Below are 19403 nucleotides of genomic sequence, written 5' to 3'. Positions count from 1 at the left end.
GGGACATCCAAAATGCTCCAAAGAAAGAGGGAACTTTACAGATGCTTTCCTTATGTGAACTAATACCTTTTAATCCCTTTGCATTCAAAATTTTGCAATGTGCAAACACCTCACCCTTTGGGAACTTCAGCGAGAATGGATGAAACACTCTGCTTACAAAAGTTATGCTTTCAGGCTCAAAGCTGTACAAATGTTAAAGATGTTTTAAATAATTTCACCAGTTCGATAGATTGTCTGCCAAGTAGCCAGGGTGATCACTGTTTTCTTCCTCCGCTGTAAAACAACACACAATGGGGAGAAGTAAGTTGTAGATAAAGGAAAGTTCAGTCAGCCAAAGTTTTCAGCTTTCAGATGTGCCTCAGGCACAGATTCAGTGCAGTGTGACTGCTCAGCTAAGAGAAGCAGCACCTCTAAAAACAATCATGTCTTCTCTCATTTTTAAATGTAGGAATTTTTCTGTTTGCTGAAGAGCAAAGATACAAACCATGTCCACAGGGGTAAGTTAGCACACAGCAAAAAAATTTCATGCTGAAGAAGATCATGGATTTGTTCTTCATTTGCACACTGCCCTCAGTCAAGTCTAAAATCAGCTGATCTGAAAGTGCATGCCTTACCCAGGTTTGACTGGTTATTCCCTACTACAGTGATGGAAGTGTTATTCCACACAGTATTTTCCAAACAAGCTTCCAGTTCTGCTTATTGCTCTCAGATATTTCACCCTTTCTTCTCAGTTGCTGTCCACCATCTCCTCTCCCACAGTAACAGCAGGCAGGAGAATACCACTAAAATTTGTAAAAATCCACCTTCAGAGGATTTTGCGGGCATACAAATGACACTTTCACTGCTTTAACTTTAGAACTGCTCATATATTTTATCCAAAGCCCTATGCTTGTTTTTAATTCTGCCTTTCTCTCTGTCTCCAAAATGCCACTGAATTTTTTTTGTTCAGAGTTCTGCCAGGATAGAGAAGAGAGGGCTGAGCACAGAGCCCCAGCTCCATTTCCAAAAAAAAAAAAAAAAAAAAAAAAAAAAAAAAAAAAAAAAAAAAAAAAAAAAAAAAAAAAAAAAAAAAAGTCTGTGGTAGCTGAAGAGGTGAAAGATTTAAGGACAAAGGACATGGAGAGCAAAGGTTTAGGGTCTCAGCCTGCTGATGTGAAACCAACAGCTCCTCTCCTGGGACTCTTATGGATTCTTTTAAACTTTTGCACCAAATCTAGTGGAGGAATAAAAATTTCACAAGCAAACAATATTACAGAGAAAAAGGAACCTGAGTAAAGAATTGGTTTTGAAAATTCAATTAAAAATAGTCATTCCCTTGAATCCAAACCAGGAAAACATCTGAAAAGAAAATTAAAAGCATGATATACAAATATTTACCTGCTATCATTATGTGGCTCATGTTCTAATCTGTGTAAATGCCCACTCCAATACAATGCACTCTGTGGAACAATATCTTCATTCAAAACAGACTAATTTGCTAAATTGTTAGTAAATTAAATACTGAAATTAAATACTGAAATTAAATACTGAAATACTGAAAAAACACTTTTAAAAGATTAGAGGAAGACAAAATGTGCATTTACCTTCTTGTGCTTTCTGTAAGGAACTAAGGAACAGTGCAGCAGCTTCAGAAAGAGATAAAGGATTTGTGTTTTGGCTGCGTGTTTCTAGAATGAAAAAATCAGAGGCTCATGGTTTGTTAGTGTCTGATGGCATTTCTTTACTTTGTTCATTGCTTTTTTATTATTTCTACAACTAGGGACCCAAAGACAAGAAAATACTGTTGTGTCCTTCATTCTATAGCAATGTCTGCTAAAAACCAGCCTGATAAATAACAAAAGAGAGATTAGCAATCTTTTTTGAAGGGAAGTTATTTCAAAATCCTATGGAAGGTAAAAAGAACATTTTCCGTTTTTGTATGTTCCTAACTGTTTTTACAACATTCTGATCCCTCCAGAAACATTGCCTTGTGTGGATTGATGTCATCTGCTTATGTTATTTGTCACTTCAGCACAATTAATAGCTTGATTTGATTGTTTTTAAAGAAAGTCAAAAGCACTGATGAAAATCCCACTTAGCAGCCAGGTCAGTCTGGAAATTATGTAAATGAAATCACCCAGATGCACCAGAGAGGAAAGTCAGTCTTTGTCATGTGCTGGTTGGAATGAAGGGACTAAAAAAAGGGGAGTTCGTTGTTTCCTTGGTTATGATTCCAGGAAAACAAATCCCCTCCCATTTCCACGGATTTCCCCCATAACCTGAGGGAAGGTGGATGGGTTTCACACCCCTGTGCTCATGGACTCACCGAGCTGCACTCTGTCATACAGGTCCTTCCTCTGGCTCTCATCTGAGATGAAGCGACGTCCCTCTACAAAAGCAGTGGGAGAAGGGTGAAAACAGCCTCCAAATTTGTTGTAATTCCAACCTCAAAATCCTTAAATCCCCTGTTTTCAATTTTCTGTATGGTCAAGAGCCTTAAGTCTCTTTACTGGACTATAGAGTATTGCCTTTTAGATTGTAATTCTATTTAAAAAATGAAAAAAAAAAACCACTAAAATCCCAAACTAACACAATAAAATCCCATTGCTTCCTATGCATCAAAAAGAATGATAAAAAGCTCAGTAGGGAAGTAACACAGTGCATTTTTCAGTTGGAAAAATTAAAAAAAAAACGCAGCCAAACAAAAAAAGAGTCAAAATCTTTGCTTTGACTAGAAATAATTGTATTAAAGTCACTAGAACTGTCAGCTATATTTACAGTTGTTTGGAGCCTGTATTTATTTTGTTTTACTATTATTTGTATTGTCTCCCTTGCACTCTCTCAGGATTATGACTTTTTTTTTCTAATTTACAGGGAACTTTTTTTCTTCCTCCCTTAATACCTGCCCTCCCTGATAGCTTTTAATTTTAAATCAACAATTCAGAATACAATTTTTCATGTTAGTATTTCTGTAAAATTTGATGATTTGGATCGAAGGACAAAATCTCTCTTTGGCTCTAAATTTTATCTTTCATATTTAATTCTTCTTTAACTCTGGACTAACAGTAGAAACTCAAAATTTCATTCACACAACTGTAACACCATAATTTTGATGGCACTGACATCTAAGTTTTCCTTAGAAGAGGTTGCTTGTGGTCTTGACACCAACTTTGCTGCAAGATGCTTGAAACAGGAATTGTGTTCTCCTGTTGCTTGAGAAGATGTTTCACTAAAGCCTGAGTGGGAATAAGGAATGATAACTATATCCAGGATGTCTTAAACCCCCTTTAGGATTATTTCAGATAAGGAAGCTGCTTTTGCAATAGGTTTTACAATCAAATATCAAACCCTATACATTTTCAGCCCTTTCTTTTCCTTTTCTTCTTTCAACACTTACTTTTTTGATTTAATTTCTTTAAAAAAAAATATTGACAATGCCACAATTTCAGAGACAAGAAGAAATAACTAAGTACAGAATCAGAGAATATTCTGAGTGGGAAAGACCCACAAGGACCACTGAGTCCAACTTTGAAGTGGATTACCTGTACAGGGACCAAAGGTGTGACCTTGACATAATTAGCACCATGCAATTACCACAACCTCCCTGCAAGCCTCAGAACTTCTACCTCCATGGCATCCTCAGGATCTCCTGCTTGTGTGGAACCAAGGAATAATCCAGGGGCTGAGAAAATTATCTCCTCAAAATGGAAAGAGCTCGGGACTTACGTGCACCCTTCAAATAGAGCATGGCCTGAGGAGTCCAGTTTCTCCTTTGGAAGTGAGTCTTTATGCAAAAAAATAGGAGGGAAAAGAGACGTCAACATTCCATGCTGTTGCTAATTAGTGCAAATAATTAATGGCACCAGCCTCTGAGCTTCATGAGCTCCAACCTGAGCTCACCTGAGGAGCACTCCAAGAGAAGGTGACGAAGGATGCAGCCAGGAACAGGGCCAGGGCAGATGCTGTGAGTTTATGCAGCCCCTGTGCACAACAGAGAACCACAAGGTGCAGGAAAAACCTTTCACATCTGCACATCCTCCCAACTTCACATCTAAATGTGAGGGTGTTTCCAGCTGCTGTTTTGTCCCTGTCTTGCTGCCAAACCTCCTCTTGCTCAAGGGGTGTTGCAGTACACGCTGATCTGATCAGAGGATTAATGTTAAACAGGACTTTATTCTTTTTTCTCAAATCCATTCCATCCTGGTGAGAACTGCCATCAAGGCAAGCACCTTTTGTGTTCCTGTTTGCAAGGATATCAAATCCTCCAGAAATGAGAATAAGGTACAAAATGGGTAAGGATGGTATAAATCTACCTTGATTTTACCAAACTGTAGATAACAAGCAAACGTAGGGGGCTTGTCATTCCAAACAAACAAATAAACAAACAAACCAGGAGACCAAATCTCTACTTCCTCAGGTAAAAAAGAAAAAAAGGAAAAAATGTTTTAGATTTAGCATCCTATCAATATCAACCATGATTAACACAAGTCAGAAGGTGGGTTTTCTCAATTCTTTGAGTTTGCTCGCTGATGCAGCACATGCAAATGGAAGCATTGAGCATGAATCCTCTGTGCATAAGTTGCATCTCTGCTTGTTCACACAGACCATGTTGTTATTCATGTATTGATAACAGTGATGGGCAGCAGAGAGTCTAACTTTATGTTTCACAGTGGTTTATTTCATCCTGGGTTTGAGAGCATGTTGTGCCACTGGTGGTTTTTTTAAATATACATTATATATATGTGTGTATATTTCTTTCAGGTTATTTTTAAGGAAAAGTTATTAAGCCTCCCTGCAGTTCCTAAACATTGCACTCACATGAAAAAAAACCAAAAAAACATTAATTACAAACTAAATGTTTCCTATACACCAAAAAATTCTCACTTACCTTCATACTTATCTCAGTGACAAACCTTCAGTCTTCTTTCCTCGGGATGATGTGTCACAAGATCTCCCTCCTACATGTCCAGGGGTCCCTTTTTAAACCTTCAGAGTGGAGGTGCCCTCCCCTTCCGTGACAGGGTGGAGGAATCTGAAGGGATCTCTTGTCAGCCCTGTAGATGAAAAAGCAGAAGGTCTGATGACTCCTGAGGGAAACCTGCAGTCTTGCAGGAAGTCATGGTTGAAATGATTGAAAGATGGATGCACTTGGAGATGCACCCCATTAACCAGGTGAACACCTCCTGAATACATCAGCATCAGCCCTGTGTGTTTGCAATGCATCACCTTCCTGCTGGATGATCAATAATCACAGCCAGGGTGGGTATTAATATGGATGGCGAGAGTTTACCCAGGATAATCTAGCATATATCAGATTACTATCCATTGTGGGGGCTGGAAAAGCTGGTAAATGACTCGCCAGCATCAAGAAAAAAGTGACTTACCCAGTGTCACTAGCTTGAGGTTATTCCTCACATACATGTAGAGGATGTAGTCTATGGTCTGATTCTCTAATGATTTCTTGCATCTAGGTTTCTTGCACACAAGTAAAAGTACAAAGCTCAACAGCAGCAACAAGCAAAAAACCAACAAACAAAAAAAACCCAAACCAATAAACCTTGAACTCCTCATAGTCAGAAAAACTTCTCTGTGTCATGGATTAGCTGGAGTAAAAGTCCAGATCATGGGCTTGAATAGGTCAAACAGTGAAGCAGTGAACAGAAGAAAAGGCAGGGATCAGAGAAGTCATTTCCATGAGCTACTTCTGGGTGATTGTTGGGCTCACTGCAGTCATGGAGAGTGGGTTTGGTCTTCAGGCAAAGACCTAATCACACTTGATGCCTGGCCTTGCTTGCTCTATAGCCAGGGTTATCATCTCTCCTCCTGCACTTTTTCCTTTGTAAACTTGATGGAAGCAGGAGAAGTAAAGCAAACAGGCAGGTAGAAATTTGCTGATTAGAAGATTGACCAATGGAAATTTACTGCAGCAGCCTCACGAAGAGCGCCAGCCTGTGGTGTGACAAAAATCCAGGTCAGGCCGTGCATGTGGCAAATGCTGGCTCATGGATGTGGAGTCCAAGGAGGAATGTGCAGACAGGCTGCTCACTGTGAGCTCCTCCCTGGCACTGTGTGTCTGTGGACACTGCTCCAAAGCACATTATTAAGTGAGGGTGCAATTGCTGTCCAGCTTTTGGGGGGTATCGCTCTTTTCTCTGCTCATGCTGCACAGAATTGCTCACTGAGTATACAGAACTGCCATCAGCTGCAGCTCATGCTGGTGTAGAGGGAAGAAATCAGAGGGCAGTTCAGGTTTTGGTCTCAAGCAGCTCCTGTGGTGGCTGGGAGCTGCTGTTAGAGCTCTATCCTTTTTAAAAGACCATGCCCTGATGCATCCTAGCCAGCAGAAGGGATTCTACTTGCATCTACTTCACTGCGAAGTTTACATTTTCCCTGCTCTTTTCCCTGTGCTCTGACAGATCAGAGACATTTCTTGATGATGCTTAACCCTTAGCCTTAGAAGGGGGCTGTGCATTGCATCCCAGAGACATTTAACATGCAGAGGCTTGGAAAAGGTAAAGCTACTCCTCTATTCCCTTCTGGAGTGACTTTAGATCTCCCCTTTACACACAGACCACAGGGCTGGAATCAAAATATTCAGCTGAGCCTGTGAAAATTAACCCCCTGCCTTTGGGATTGGGCAGGGTGAAGTATAATCCCTTCAGGATGGTTGTCCTCCTGGTAGGAAAACTGGAATGTGTCTGGCATTGAAAATAAACCCTGCTTTTCCTGTCACTGGAATGAGACAAGGTAACACAAATAAACAGGGAGGGCAACCAGCTCAGCCCTCCTGCTGCAACTGGGGAGAAGAGGAGGAGAATGGGAGGCATGGAGAAAAATTTGTGTTGTTACCATGCTGTAGAAAAACAGCTTCAGTTTTTCTTGTCTTTTGACCATTTTGCAAAACCTGAGCTACTCTGACTTGGTTTTGCTGGAGTCTCAGTCTCTCTTCCAAACCTAGGTGTATTCTGAGTCCCACTGGAATCCTTGTGCAGATTGGGGCTTGTTTGAAGCTGCCTGGAGGGCAGCAGGGAGCTGAACTGAGCAGATCAAAATCTGAACTGCCTTAGGGGAACAGGTGCCCACCAGTCCAAGAACAAAAGCAAGATCTTGACAGCATCATCTTAAGTTGAATGGTTTCATTGCTGTACCATCAGAGGCCTCAGTGGCACCAAGGTATCTAAAAGTCAGGAATTTAGTTGCAAACTATAGCAAGAGACAGTTGACCTTGACCTTTCATGTCAGGTGAAATGAACCCAATTTCAAATTGTATTTCCAAAATGGCTTGGGGCTTTGTTATTTTTTTCATTTCAAAAGGTTTTTATTTTTCCCTTAAATTGCCTCTTCCTTTGTGACTCATGGCTCTAAGTCCATTTATTTTTACTATGACCAGTGACTTCAAGTTGCTTTGGTTTTCAAACAAAAGTGTATTTCAAGATCATCATCCGGGAAATCTGTAAGAAGCCTGCATGCAGAACAAAGAACTCCAGGTTTGTCAATTCTACTTCAAGGACCAAAATTTAAAAGATTCGGCTTCTCCCTTCAAAGCTTTTTCTTGCCATGACCCTATGAGAAAGTGGTCACCTCACCCTTCCCAGAAACTTCTAGGATGGCATATGGGACACAATTTATTTGCAAGCAGGGACAGGAGGCAATGTTTTGGGAAGGCAGTGCAGGTACTGAGAGTGTTTGCATTCACAGAAGAGCTGTGGTTGTGTATGGGCACATGTGAGCTCTTACTCTTGAAAAATGAAGCAGCCTATAATTGGTTTATGGATCATAACACACTAAAAAACTGTGGCACTTCAGGAGGATGAGCTGTGCATGAAACACTCGTCAGTGCTGCCATTTCTCAGCTGATTCACCTGGAGGAGGAAGTGGCTCTGGCATGTAATCAATACCCTGAGTGAAGGAAGCAGAGGGAAGCTTGCTATAGCAGCAGGACCCCTTATTAGAAAGAAAATAACCTATTCCTATTCTTCGAGATGATCTAAAGGGCACGGGCTGCATATCCTGGCACTGTAAGTGATAAAAAGCCAATTTCTGGCATTGAAGTTCAGTGTTGAGGTGAGAGAAAAATGTTCTCGTGCACTGGAGTTTTAACCGGCGGGGTCGAATTTACCTCAGTGACTCGCGTCACAACCGTGAACTTTCCCAAATATTTCCCTGAAAATATAGGATACAGTCATTGTTCCTGTGTATTTTTAACTGCTAGCAGGGACACCAGTGATCTGTGGCTTGCTCCTGAGTAAAAGGTGTAGCTGTTGTGTGTGTAGGTGGTCAGTGGGTGCGTCAGCAAACACTGGTGCTGTCAAGGTATAAATCTCCTGGAACTTAGGATCTTTCCTTTGTGCTTACTCTCATTTCCTTTGGGTTTGTTTTGGTTTGGGTTTTTTTTCTGCTAGTTTGGTAACTCTGGGAAGTACATCCCACTTCTGTCTGGCACCTGAACAGCACCTAGCACAGAGTACTTCTGGCTCCTACGTGCTACTGTAGCATCCTAAAAGGCTGTAAAATGTCATGGCAGCGCCTGCAAAGTAGGAAATTACGAAGTATTTTGCATTTAATTTGCAGTAAGTTGTATTGTAAGGCAAGCTTCCTACCAGTAGCAGAGTCAAATATAGATAGCCCTAGAAGGATGTTGATTTGTTATCACTGAGAAACTCTGAGAACAGATTAGACAACCCCTTTTTAGGACTCATTGCCCAACTGATCCTGCCCAGACACGTGGTGATGAACCGTATGACCTCTTAATATCTTCTTTTTGGATGTTTTTTTTTGTGTTTCTGTGATCCTTCAAAGCTGACTCTGGACTTTAACCTCATATATCCCACTTAGACTAGGGGGAAATTTGAGTACAAGTTCCATATTTGCCTTGTAAAACCTATTGACCAAAACAATCCTATCTGAGATCCATCAATACATTTTATGCCACATAAACATGTTTTTCAGTATTATTTATTTTCATAATAGGCCTTAATTTACAGAACCATAGAATATCTTTAAAAGTCATCTAGTCCAACCCCCCTGCAATTAAGTAGGGATGTCTTCATCTTCTCTGGGAGGGTGAATTTTCATGGTGCAGCTCTGAAGGGAAGAGATACCCTCTGGTGTAAACCAGGTGCATGATTAGAGAGTCCATCAGTCGCTGGCCCAAATTTATTGAACTATTCTGTTGCACATTCAGCACCTCAATGTCTGAATGTGGGTGTGTTTCAAGCACTGCAGATCTGCTGGAGAAGCTTTTTGTCTTTTCTCTAGACTGTAGGAGAAGAACTGTGATAAAACCTGCTTAAGGAAGAGAACAAGGTGTAGAAAATCCAGTCTGTTAGAGATCTTGTAAATGCCTCACACAAGAGAGGTAACAGGGACTTTGTTGAGGACTAATGTGTGAGCAGTGCTGCAACCAGGTCCAGGCTCTGCTTTTCTCACAAGTGTGTTTGTGAAGGGGATAATTATAAGTAAAATTTAAATATATTATGTGGGGTGAGGGATGTTTGAAAGCATCAGGAAAGAGTGGAAATCCACAAACTTTTGGAACGTGTAAACATCTCAGAAAGAGGTGTTACTTCTGAAGTTCAGTAAGCTATGGGATGGTACAACCATTTCTTTTTTCCAGCAATGGACAAGTCTGGGGCAAACACCAGGTGAAAAGACCAGCTGAAAACCAATTTTCTCCAGTTTGCAGGCTGGAAAGGAGATGTGACCATCTAAGCATAGGCATTTACAAGGGACTTTAGCAGGAGCCGTAGAGCTCTTTGGATAGACAGGCCCTACTGCACATGTCTTGATAATTTAACACAAAAAAAGAAGAATTAGTTAAGGGTCCTAATGACAAGATACTCCTTTTCTTTTTTTTTCACAGAACCAAGGGCAGAGCAGAGAGTTAACACAGAGACTATTTAATACACTATCAGCTCAAGAGACTTCAACACTTCCTTCCTTTCAAAAGTGGTGAGAGCGATGAAATTCATACAGTTCCTGGATTCCCTGTTCTAACTGTCAGAAATTAGGAGAGATCTGCTCCTGCCTGAAATTTTGCTGTAGGTGTGAAACGCAGAAAAGAACTGCTAATAGAAGTGAGAAACATCCCAGGAACCAAAGTTTTGACACAACAATAACCTATATCACAATGTTCCTTGCTGTTTTAACAAACAAGTAGAAGAGCAGGGAGACTTCAAGTTGCACTGAATTCCCAGGCAATTAATTTAACAGTGGTAGGAGAGATGTGAGGAAAAAAGAAAGTAAAAAGGCCAGAAAGCTGGAGCCTGATGCTAGATTAGAACCTGGTTGCAGCTGGTGGTCCCTCTCAGCTGAGGGCTGAGTGGCAGCAGTTGTACCTTGTAAAGCTGATTTTCCAGCAGATGAGCCCTCTGCTCATTTGAACACTGAAGTTCAGTCAGCTACTACTCCTCAGAGGAACAGCTGAAATAGCTGTGCTGGCTCCCTCAGAGAGGGAAGAGAAGTTATTTTTCCACATGCTAGTGTAAGTATAAGCTCTTGGGCTATATTTTTTGTTGTTGTTTTGGTTGGGGTTTTTTTGTTTTCTTTTTCTTTACTGGTACATTGCAGAAAAGAAGTCAAATACCCTTTAATAGAGTTTTAGTTGTATCTGCTTGAAGGCTCTTGTGCACTTTAAGAACAGTCTTAAATCTAATTGCAGTGTTTTTAACATTTTGATTTAAAGCTAATTTGTCTACCTCTTTAAAGTTAATACATCTGTAATAATGCATCCTAATATAGAAGATTGCTTCAACTTCCTGGCATTTATTTGAGGAAGAAATTTTTAAGACAGCCATAATTAAAAAGTAGTCTCTTCTCTAAAATTGTTCTGAGCTTTTCCTTATGGTGGTTTTCCTGAAGTATTCCTGTGGCTAGAGATGTGTTCATTAACATAAATATTGCTACTTATAGAAATATCAGAAAAATTAACTTGGAGCCCTTGCCTCTGCTTGTATAAAACTAAGTTGCTGCCATGCAGGCAGGTTGTAATAAACCAGTTTAAATAAAATACTTAGTATTTATCTTTATTTCAATCTAGATTAATAAATACTTGTATATGATTTTATTCCTTGCTTCAAAATATTATGCAAGTGTTAAGTGCTAGTGAAGCCTGCTGCTGGTTTTGGGGAAAGGAATTAATTTTTCTACCTAAAAAAAATGCTTAAAATCTCATTCTTTGGAGCTTCAGCCAGCTTCATCTGGTATGTTATTATTATTTAATAATATAGCCTGATAATCTCAATGTTGCTTCCTACTGGAATTGTTTCCCCTCTTGTTTCTTCCCAGTGACAAAGATTCAGCCAAGATGTGGGTGCCTGTCCCAGGCCTGCTGAGGGCATCCCCCAGTGAACATTCTTGGTGCTGATGTTTTAGCAGATGCTGCTTTAGTGGTTTGAGAAGCTCAAAGTCCCCATTGTCCCTTGCAAGCTGCCAGCTGATCAGTTCAGGCGGTTGCAATGTGCAGGGTAGACATGGAAACCTCACTTGGAATGTGGACTTATCTTGGCAAAGTGAACCTCCCATGCCTTAGTCAGACAGAGACATGCTTATCTTGGAGGAAATGTCTTTTTAAATGTTGCCTGGGAGAATAGATAATAAAAATACAAACAAGATGAGGTGCCTCTGTAGGACGTGTTTCTTGTGTAATTCCCAGTGTGGCACCATGACATCTGTGGCTAATTAGCAGAAGAAACACTGGATTTTGAGGGTTTTGTTCTTGTAGGCTCACAGAAATGCTGAAACTCTTGTTGGCCTCACTTTTCCTGCCTCCCCACTTCCCCAAATAAAATTAAAGCGCTTGCTTTAATCTAAAATGTCCTCTGCTAATTTGCAGGGTGTTCTTCAGTGTTCATTTTTGTTCCCCTCACCTCCCTGCCATGGTTCTGGTATTCAAGAATAAGCAGTGATATTTCAGGAAGTATTTCTGTCTCTCTTCTCCAACTTTTCCACATGCACATAAACTTCTAGTTCCTTGGACAACAAAATATCCTGGCTAAAGGTTTCTGTCACAGCTGGTAAGTGAAACAAGGGTTTTCAAACCACTGGATGCAAAAGCTCCAAGGTGGCTGCTGAATGGAAAGATTGGCATAAAGATGTGCATGCTGATTGCCCTGACTCTTGTATCTTGTGCCTATTCTTTCCAGATATTTGGCAAGAGAAGGGATTTGATGATGTCTTTGAAATGCGGAGCTAAGAAACGGCACCGCAACCCAGTCGACAGCATCTGCAGGAAGATCAAATCCATCCAAATGATGGACCAAGTCTCCAACCCAGCTTTGCAGATACCAAAATTTCAGTCCCGGAACTTCGACAGCCCACAGAGCAGTACCAAAAAAAACCTGGAAGAAATACTGAAGGGGAGAACCTGCAGGAATCGAGAGAGTCCTCGTTCACCCTTGGTCAGCCCTGACAGTGACAGTGTTTTCTCTGCGAACTCGCCTTGTCTTGGGGCCACCTCTGACCCCTACTCTGCAAACACCACCTTTTCAATCCTTAAAAGCACTGAGAGATCCAGCAGCCCGTGGATGCCTGCCTATGCCATGGAGAGCTCTTCTCCATACTGCTTTGGATCCAGGGAGGCCAATGCCCAGAACAAACCATGTGCTTTAGCAAATGCTGAACCTAAAGATGTGCAGTCCAAGCAGAAATATCTGACATCAAGTCCAAATTTATATTTCTTCACATCTGAGAAGAAGCCAGAAAGTGCTGTGGTCCAACCTCCTGTGCCGAAGATGTTTCCTTCGAGTGAAAGCGGTAAAAATGCTGAAGAAAAACATCCCCTGATTCAAAATCCTACACATCTGAACACTCAGCCTACATAGACAACATTTATTTACCACTTAAACTGGTAGCAACACATTTTAGTAGCACTCAAATCTTATAAGACTGCAAAAAGAGCTGAGGAAAATCTGAAGTTTTCTCTAAAAAATATTAATGTGAATGTAAATTGTAAGGAATTAATAAGGCAAAAACTTTTTCAAATTTGGTAATTAACTTTTGGTTTAAGAGATGGAGATTTTTTTAACAGTTTAAAAGATTTAGACTACTATTAGCTTTTTTTTTATAACCAAATTTTATTTGGCTATTAATTTAAACTATGATTTGGCTATTAATATAGACTAACCTAGAAGATACATGAATTTGGGTGTCGCTCTTAGTTTGGAGGTTTTGTGGGGTTTTTGTTTGTTTGTTTTAGGGACTGCTTTCTTAACAAGTTGACTCAACTATAATGATTTCTCTACAATATATCTGGAGGGGGAGGGAAGAAATACCTGGCTTCTTAAAATGTTCTGTTTCCTATGTTTACTCCAGGTGAAAGAATAAAAAAGTTTTTCCAAAAATGCATGTGTAAAAGTAGATGCATGAAGTAATTTCCAGCTCAGAGGCTCAAGTTAGGGCCAGTTCTGGTTGTTATTTGGCAGTAAAAGCTCTGTTTTTATTAGAGGGGAAGCTGCTTAGTAGGTTTTGTTGTTTCAGTCGTATGGAATGAAAGTTATCATGAACAAATAAAAATGGGCAATAACAGATTTATTCTTTGCAGGAGGGAGGCAGACACTGGCCTACAAAGCTGACAACATATACGATGTGAGCTTGATCTGTGAAGAGGACCTGCTGACCACCATCTTCTGTGCATGTGACATCCATCACACAGGTTTGCCAGGGATTTTTCAGGGCTCTCTTTTGGTCTCCTCTCAACAGATTTCCAAGGTTCAGATCGTGTTATGATTCCTGAGAGATGCCAATCTCTGGCATGCTTAGGTGCCTCTGTTGTGGCAGATGCAGAATAGAAGTATAAGAGTCTGTGCCTCTTTTGCATGGTGCCTGACCCTTCCCCTGCTGTTCTCTGCAGTGTTTTAGTGCAGGAGAAATAGAGGAGCAACATGTTTCTAGGAATTACCCTCACTGCAAATGACTGTTTCTTTCTTTCAGCCTTTATGCTGTTAGAAACTTGGGACACTTCAGAGCAAGAGACAATTTCTCCCAGTTCCAGCTCAAACATGGTAGAATCATGGAATAGCTTGGGTTGGAAGGGACTTTAAAGATCATCTTGTTCCAAGCCCCTGCCATGGGCAGGGACACCTTCCCCTACCCCAGGTTGCTCAGAGCCCCATCCAGCCTGGCCCTGAGAGCAAGGATTAGTATTGTGTGTCAACTTTTGTCTCTCTTGAACTGAAATCCACAAAATTAGTAAACTGGATTTTTACATTCTCGTACTAGAAAAAACCCAAAAGCCACCACCACTAAAAAAACCCTACAACACAACAAACAAGATCTCTAAACCGTTTTTTTTTCTGGACACACTACAGCTGCAGGGATCAGTTGCTTGTCTGCAGCTCTTGAGGGCACTTGGATGCAATGCAGTTCAGTAGCATGGCCTTTTACAGTTTTTTTATCATGCCTTGCCTGGCTTTGGAGCCTGACCCCTGTTTCTGCTTTAGGAAAAGTGGCAGTGTCCAAAATAGTTGATTATTTGAGACATACAACCAGTCGGGGATCAGAGGACAGTGGTCTTGAGGAGCTGTGCAACATGCTTGACCCAGAGCACAAAGATATCTCCATGGACCTGGAAACATATCAGGCCATCATGGGAGAGTGGATCGAAGACCGTAAGAGGAAATGGTAACAGCATTTTAATAAATTTCTCTCAATGCCTCTGTGAAAACAGGAGATATAAACTTCCCCTGTGACTCTGGAAAGAAGGTGTTATTGGGGCACCATGTCCACAATATTGGGTTTGGCTGAAGTTTTGTGTTACAAAGCTGGTAAGCAGCCCAGTGTCCTGCTGATTTTGTGACCCTGGATGCTCCCTTCTTTCAGGGAAGAAGGTGCTACTGAAGAATCATCAGCAAGCATGGAGGACCTGGAATTTCAAGTACCTAGAAACATCTCTGAAGGTGCACGATGTTTTACTCTGTTTCTGTCCAGGAAAGCCCCACTTTCTTGCTCTATAACCAAAACCCCCACCTCTTTCAGCCAAAAAGACACATGTCCGGATGAATGTTACATCAGGAAGCCTGGAGGCCTTTGGGGGTGATGTGTCTAAAGGAGACATGTAAGTCCACTTAAGCAATTCCTTCTCAGAATGTAGTATTGAATTACTTGACAGAAATTCCTAGAACCTCTGTTTTGGAACACTATCCTGGCAGAGTTTAATGTTCACCTCAGTCTGCAGGAGCTCTTGATGCTGTTGCCTTCTTCCTCACAGCTTCTGCTCAGACTTAAAAACACACCAGTAATTTCCCTGCTGATATCTTGGTGCTTCTGTGTCCATTTGCCTTTTTAATTCCCTGTGGTCAGAGATTTGCCATGTGTTTCCCTGTTTAAACTGATTCCTTCTCTCCACCAAATTCTTAGTTGTCTGACAATAAGACATTATGCCCTGGAAAATCTGATCTTGGTTTTGTTTGGGGTTGTTTTTCTTATGATAGGGAGTTTGTTGGGTTTATCGTAGTAGTAGCAGTTATGTCTATGACTTGGACTCTGTTAATAGCAAAGCACTTAACAAAGAGGAGAAGTTTCATTTGCAATTCATGCATAGTCAGAGATGCAAGATCTGCTCTGTAATGCTTCCCTATAATTTCTCAGGATCTCAAAAGAATGATCCTCATTCATGTTTTGGTTGAAAGCATAAGTGGAGGATGGCCTGGGGAAAAGAAAGGATCCAGAAATTGCAGAGTGAGTACAGAAGCATCATTAGTGGCCCAAGAGGTGATTAGTTAAAGGCATTTCAATACAGACATCCAGCTATGGCCCTTTGCTGGCAGAAAACTTCAGTTGTAGGGAGCAGAAAAAGTGCTTAAAACCAAAACTGTTCTTGGTGTCCTAAAACTGGAGAACTGACCTGAAGATGCTCCAAGACCTCTGTGCAGAGCAAATGACTGGACACTGCAGCATCACAAGTCCTCTGTGGGCTCTTCTCTGGCCTCTAATATGTGCATTAGGATGTTTTAAAAGTCTGCAGTAGATCAAATCACCTTTCTCAGTCTTTCCTGGCTTTCTTACTGGGACAGGGAGACCTCTGACTTGATAGCCTGTGTTGCGGACCTGCAGTACAACAACCAGAAGCTTCAGGAAGAGAACAACAAGCTGAAGCTCACCTTGGAAGCTGTGGATGAGACCAACAACAAGCTCCTGGCAGATAATGAGCATCTACATCAACAATTAAAAAGGTGGGGGGACCTTGATGGCACCAGGCCTGCTACGGGCAGAGCTGTGTTCTTCCAGCCTTGCTTTCATGCTTTTCTCCTCACCAGTTCTTCACCACAGTGGCTTTCTTGACTTTATGTAATATCTGTAAGGTTTAGCCCTCTTGTCTGATTGTTCTGCTCTGTCCCTCCTGGTTCTTAGAAAATCATTCATCTTAGAGCCAGGTTTCTGCAGCGTGTGGTGGTGTGGGTACAGAGAGGGAAAAATCTCAGGGTAAAACAAAACAAAACCAAAAAAAAGAAAAGAAATAAAAGGAAAAAAAAAAAAGGCTTAATATTACCAAGAGAACAGCCAAGCATTGGAAGGCTTCCAATCCTAGACCACACTCTTGTTGCCAAGCAGAGGGGAAATGAGTGTCTGAGAGCTGTTTTGCTACTCATTTGCAGGACTGAGGTAAGTTGTGTCACTTGTTCAGTGTTTCTGTAGCCTGGGGACATATCAATGCCACAAGTACAAGCCTATTTTTCATTGTGTTCATCTGGCCTAATTAATTACACTGTGATATGGCTTGGTCTGCTGCCAAACTGCTCCCAGGATTTTTGGGGGAGATTAAGGCAAGAGTTGTGCAGGGTAGCTGGCATGGGACATATGCCCCTCTGTGGGACCACCTGCTCTGGGATGCTCTGCAGGATAGAGTTAGCTTGGAAAAGGGCCTATTGTGACTTTAATACACATGATTTGGGGTTTATCAGATCAGGGTAAGAAAATGGTGCAGAGCTTATCCTGGAAAACTGGACTGAAATGGTTTCTCCAACTGTAAACTGTGAAGTGTTGCAAAGATGGCTTTGTGCTCAGGTTACCTGATACATTTAACTGTAGCAAGCTAAAATTTTAATGTATTTAACATGGCTTTGTTTGCCTGGGGTTTCATCCCTCACTGTAAGAGTGGAAGGGGGTGATAAATAGGAAGTAGAACCATGAGCCTTTGCTTCCTGGGCAGAAATGATGGGCTTAAACTTGATTGTTGCTCTTTTGTTAAGTCTCTGTGCCATAAAATAAGTCCTTGGTGGCTTCTAAAAATACTCTATTTCCAGCCTATCTAAACAACCAGCATTAACTGGCTAAAGTTTCTCTGAATTTGCTTCCCCCTGTGCAGCATCCAACACTCTGTGTTGAAAGCCAAATCACTGGAAGAAGAACTAGAGGAAGCAAGAAACAACCTGAACCTGTCAGAAGAGAAGAGAGAGCAGATTCTCTGGCAGAACAAACAGCTTGTAGGTGCTCTTCCTTCTTGGTTTGCCTGGTACAGCACCTCACACCTTGCTGTAACAGTGGTGTGGCCGCTCAGGCTGTTAAAAATCAGAAGACCTTCTCTGTACCTTCAGTGAGGGTTCATGAGCTGCACCACCCTCAGCTGTCCCCTTACCGTGTGCTCTCTGAAACAAAGGCATTCAACACCACAGCTCTGCATGTGTTTGTGCTCTGTTCCTTTTTGAATTCCTTTTGAATTTGACATGCTAAAACCAACTATTTTGTTCTTTTTCTTTTTCTATTATTTCTTTTCCTCTTTTTTTTTCCTCATAAACTTGATCAGGAAAAAGAAAATCAGTCTCTCAACATCAAAGTTACTTCTCTCCAGGAAGAGGTAAAATAAAGTTATGATTTGATGTGCTCTTGCCTAGCTAAAATTTGCCATTAAGAAACTAAATGTTTGTCAGACTTTGAAAACTGGCATGCTAATTAGGTTATCAAAATATCTAGCATTTTAAAAGGATGATTTGTCATAAAACTTTGTATCTTGGGGTTGCACTGTGCTTCAGATTTTCCACTTGCTGGATAAGTAAGGATATGAGGTTAGGGAAGCATGGGGACAAACTACTTCTCTCCTACCACCACCTTTTTTCTAAGATTTATAGGCAAATTCCATGTATTTCTGGTTTCCACAGCTATAAATACACAAAATCTATATTGAAACAATCTCTATCCAGCACTTCATTTCATATTCACTTCTGTTTTCCTCCCTTAAGATACAAAGGAGAAACCTTGTATAGAGCTGTAACATTAAAATATGTAGGAAAAAAAAAAAAAAAAAGCAGTGGGTGGGGTCTCCACTCACAGATGGCTCCATTGACACTGACCAAGGATGTACAGGAGGTTTTTAGGGAATGCAGCTACATTAGCAGTGTATGCCTATGCTTTTTTTTATTCAGAGGAGACCTGTTCATTCTTACTCTTTTTTTTTTTTTTTTTTTTTTTTTTTTTTTTTTTTTTTACTTCATTAGAGCAAATATTTTACAAAGCAGTTTTTATCAGGTGATAAAATGTTTTAACGCTTGCTTACCAAATGTATTTCAGACTGTTCAGGGGGAAATGGAGAAACAGGCTAAATCCAACTAGTAATAAAAGAAGCACCTTAAGATCAGTCTTTCTGCAAAGCTCCTTAGTCCAAATAGCTATTAAACCACATCTTTCTGAAAACAATGCTGCAGGGCATTTTCTTTAGCTTTTGAGGTCTGGCAGTGGTTATAAATCACATTTTGAGGGGTTTTCTCTTTTACCAGTTCTCTGGGTGGGAAAAGGAGCAGAAGCAGTTTTGGTGGGGCAAACACATGCAATGTATGTGCAAAAATGCTGATAGTGCTCGAGAGTAGGCAGCAGCTTGGGGGTGGAGATGTCATTTTTTCCTGGTTTCTTCAAGGAGAAGCTGTCAATCCATTCAGCTGTGCCTAAACACTCTCTGTCTTGTTTAGATTATTAGGAACAGCATGGACACCGATGGGCTGCAAAAGAAGATTTTGGAGCTGTCTAAAAATGCAGCACAACTTCAAGTAAGCATTTTGAAGCTGGGAGGAATAAAAAGTCAACCTGTATTTCATTTGGGTCTAGTGAAGGGGGAATTTCTGCTGCTGGAAGGCAGACAGCCATGAACCTCTCTACATTGAAGGACTGCAATGCAATAGTAGCTTGGATAGTGTGACAGCTTTCAGTAAGGAAATTGCTGTCTGGAGGCTAAAAACTGGGCTAATAGAAACAGTCCAAAGTTTTGTTCTTTCCTCCAAGTTAAACTTTTTTTGGATACCTTTCCCTCACTATTCAAGAAAATATATTAAGGTCATGCTTTGGGAGATGTTACTGGAAATATTGGCCTGGACAGATGAGAGGAAACAAAGGTGACTGAAAGCTGAGAATGCTTTCATTCTTTGGGTATAAGACTTGTACTTTGAAACAAATACCACACAAGGTACTCAAAGAAAAATTTGATTTTTCTAAGCAAGGAA

General features: G+C 40.8%; 2 protein-coding genes across 6 annotated transcripts in view; one reads left to right on the top strand and one right to left on the bottom strand.

Moving 5' to 3' along the window:
• Positions 1-214: 214 nt before the first annotated feature.
• SPX (spexin hormone) lies at positions 215-4873 on the bottom strand. The gene is made up of 6 exons (XM_069003777.1): positions 4868-4873; positions 3880-3960; positions 3706-3763; positions 2306-2368; positions 1584-1667; positions 215-273 (listed from the first exon to the last, which is right to left on the bottom strand). Exons 1-6 carry the CDS (start codon positions 4871-4873, stop codon positions 215-217), a joined length of 351 nt encoding a protein of 116 aa, XP_068859878.1.
• A 5489-nt stretch (positions 4874-10362) lies between these two features.
• Positions 10363-19403, top strand: part of IRAG2 (inositol 1,4,5-triphosphate receptor associated 2) — a 37279-nt gene continuing 28238 nt past the window's right edge. For 3 of the 5 annotated variants that reach the window (XM_069003324.1, XM_069003326.1, XM_069003322.1), the window contains exons 1-10: positions 10363-10462; positions 12123-12732; positions 13520-13630; positions 14418-14598; positions 14797-14873; positions 14953-15031; positions 15990-16148; positions 17282-17399; positions 17720-17770; positions 18876-18953. In XM_069003324.1, the coding sequence (XP_068859425.1) occupies positions 12147-12732; positions 13520-13630; positions 14418-14598; positions 14797-14873; positions 14953-15031; positions 15990-16148; positions 17282-17399; positions 17720-17770; positions 18876-18953 (1440 nt within the window). In that variant the 5' untranslated portion in view covers positions 10363-10462; positions 12123-12146. Of the gene's footprint in view, positions 10463-11812; positions 11994-12122; positions 12733-13519; positions 13631-14417; positions 14599-14796; positions 14874-14952; positions 15032-15989; positions 16149-17281; positions 17400-17719; positions 17771-18875; positions 18954-19403 lie in introns of all 5 variants that reach the window. The other 2 variants (XM_069003323.1, XM_069003325.1) reach the window with 2 other exon arrangements.

Source organism: Aphelocoma coerulescens, chromosome 1A, assembly GCF_041296385.1.
Source record: "Aphelocoma coerulescens isolate FSJ_1873_10779 chromosome 1A, UR_Acoe_1.0, whole genome shotgun sequence".
Lineage (NCBI taxonomy): Eukaryota > Metazoa > Chordata > Aves > Passeriformes > Corvidae > Aphelocoma > Aphelocoma coerulescens.
Note: the sequence above shows the minus strand (reverse complement) of the source record. Positions and strands in the feature narration are given on the sequence as shown.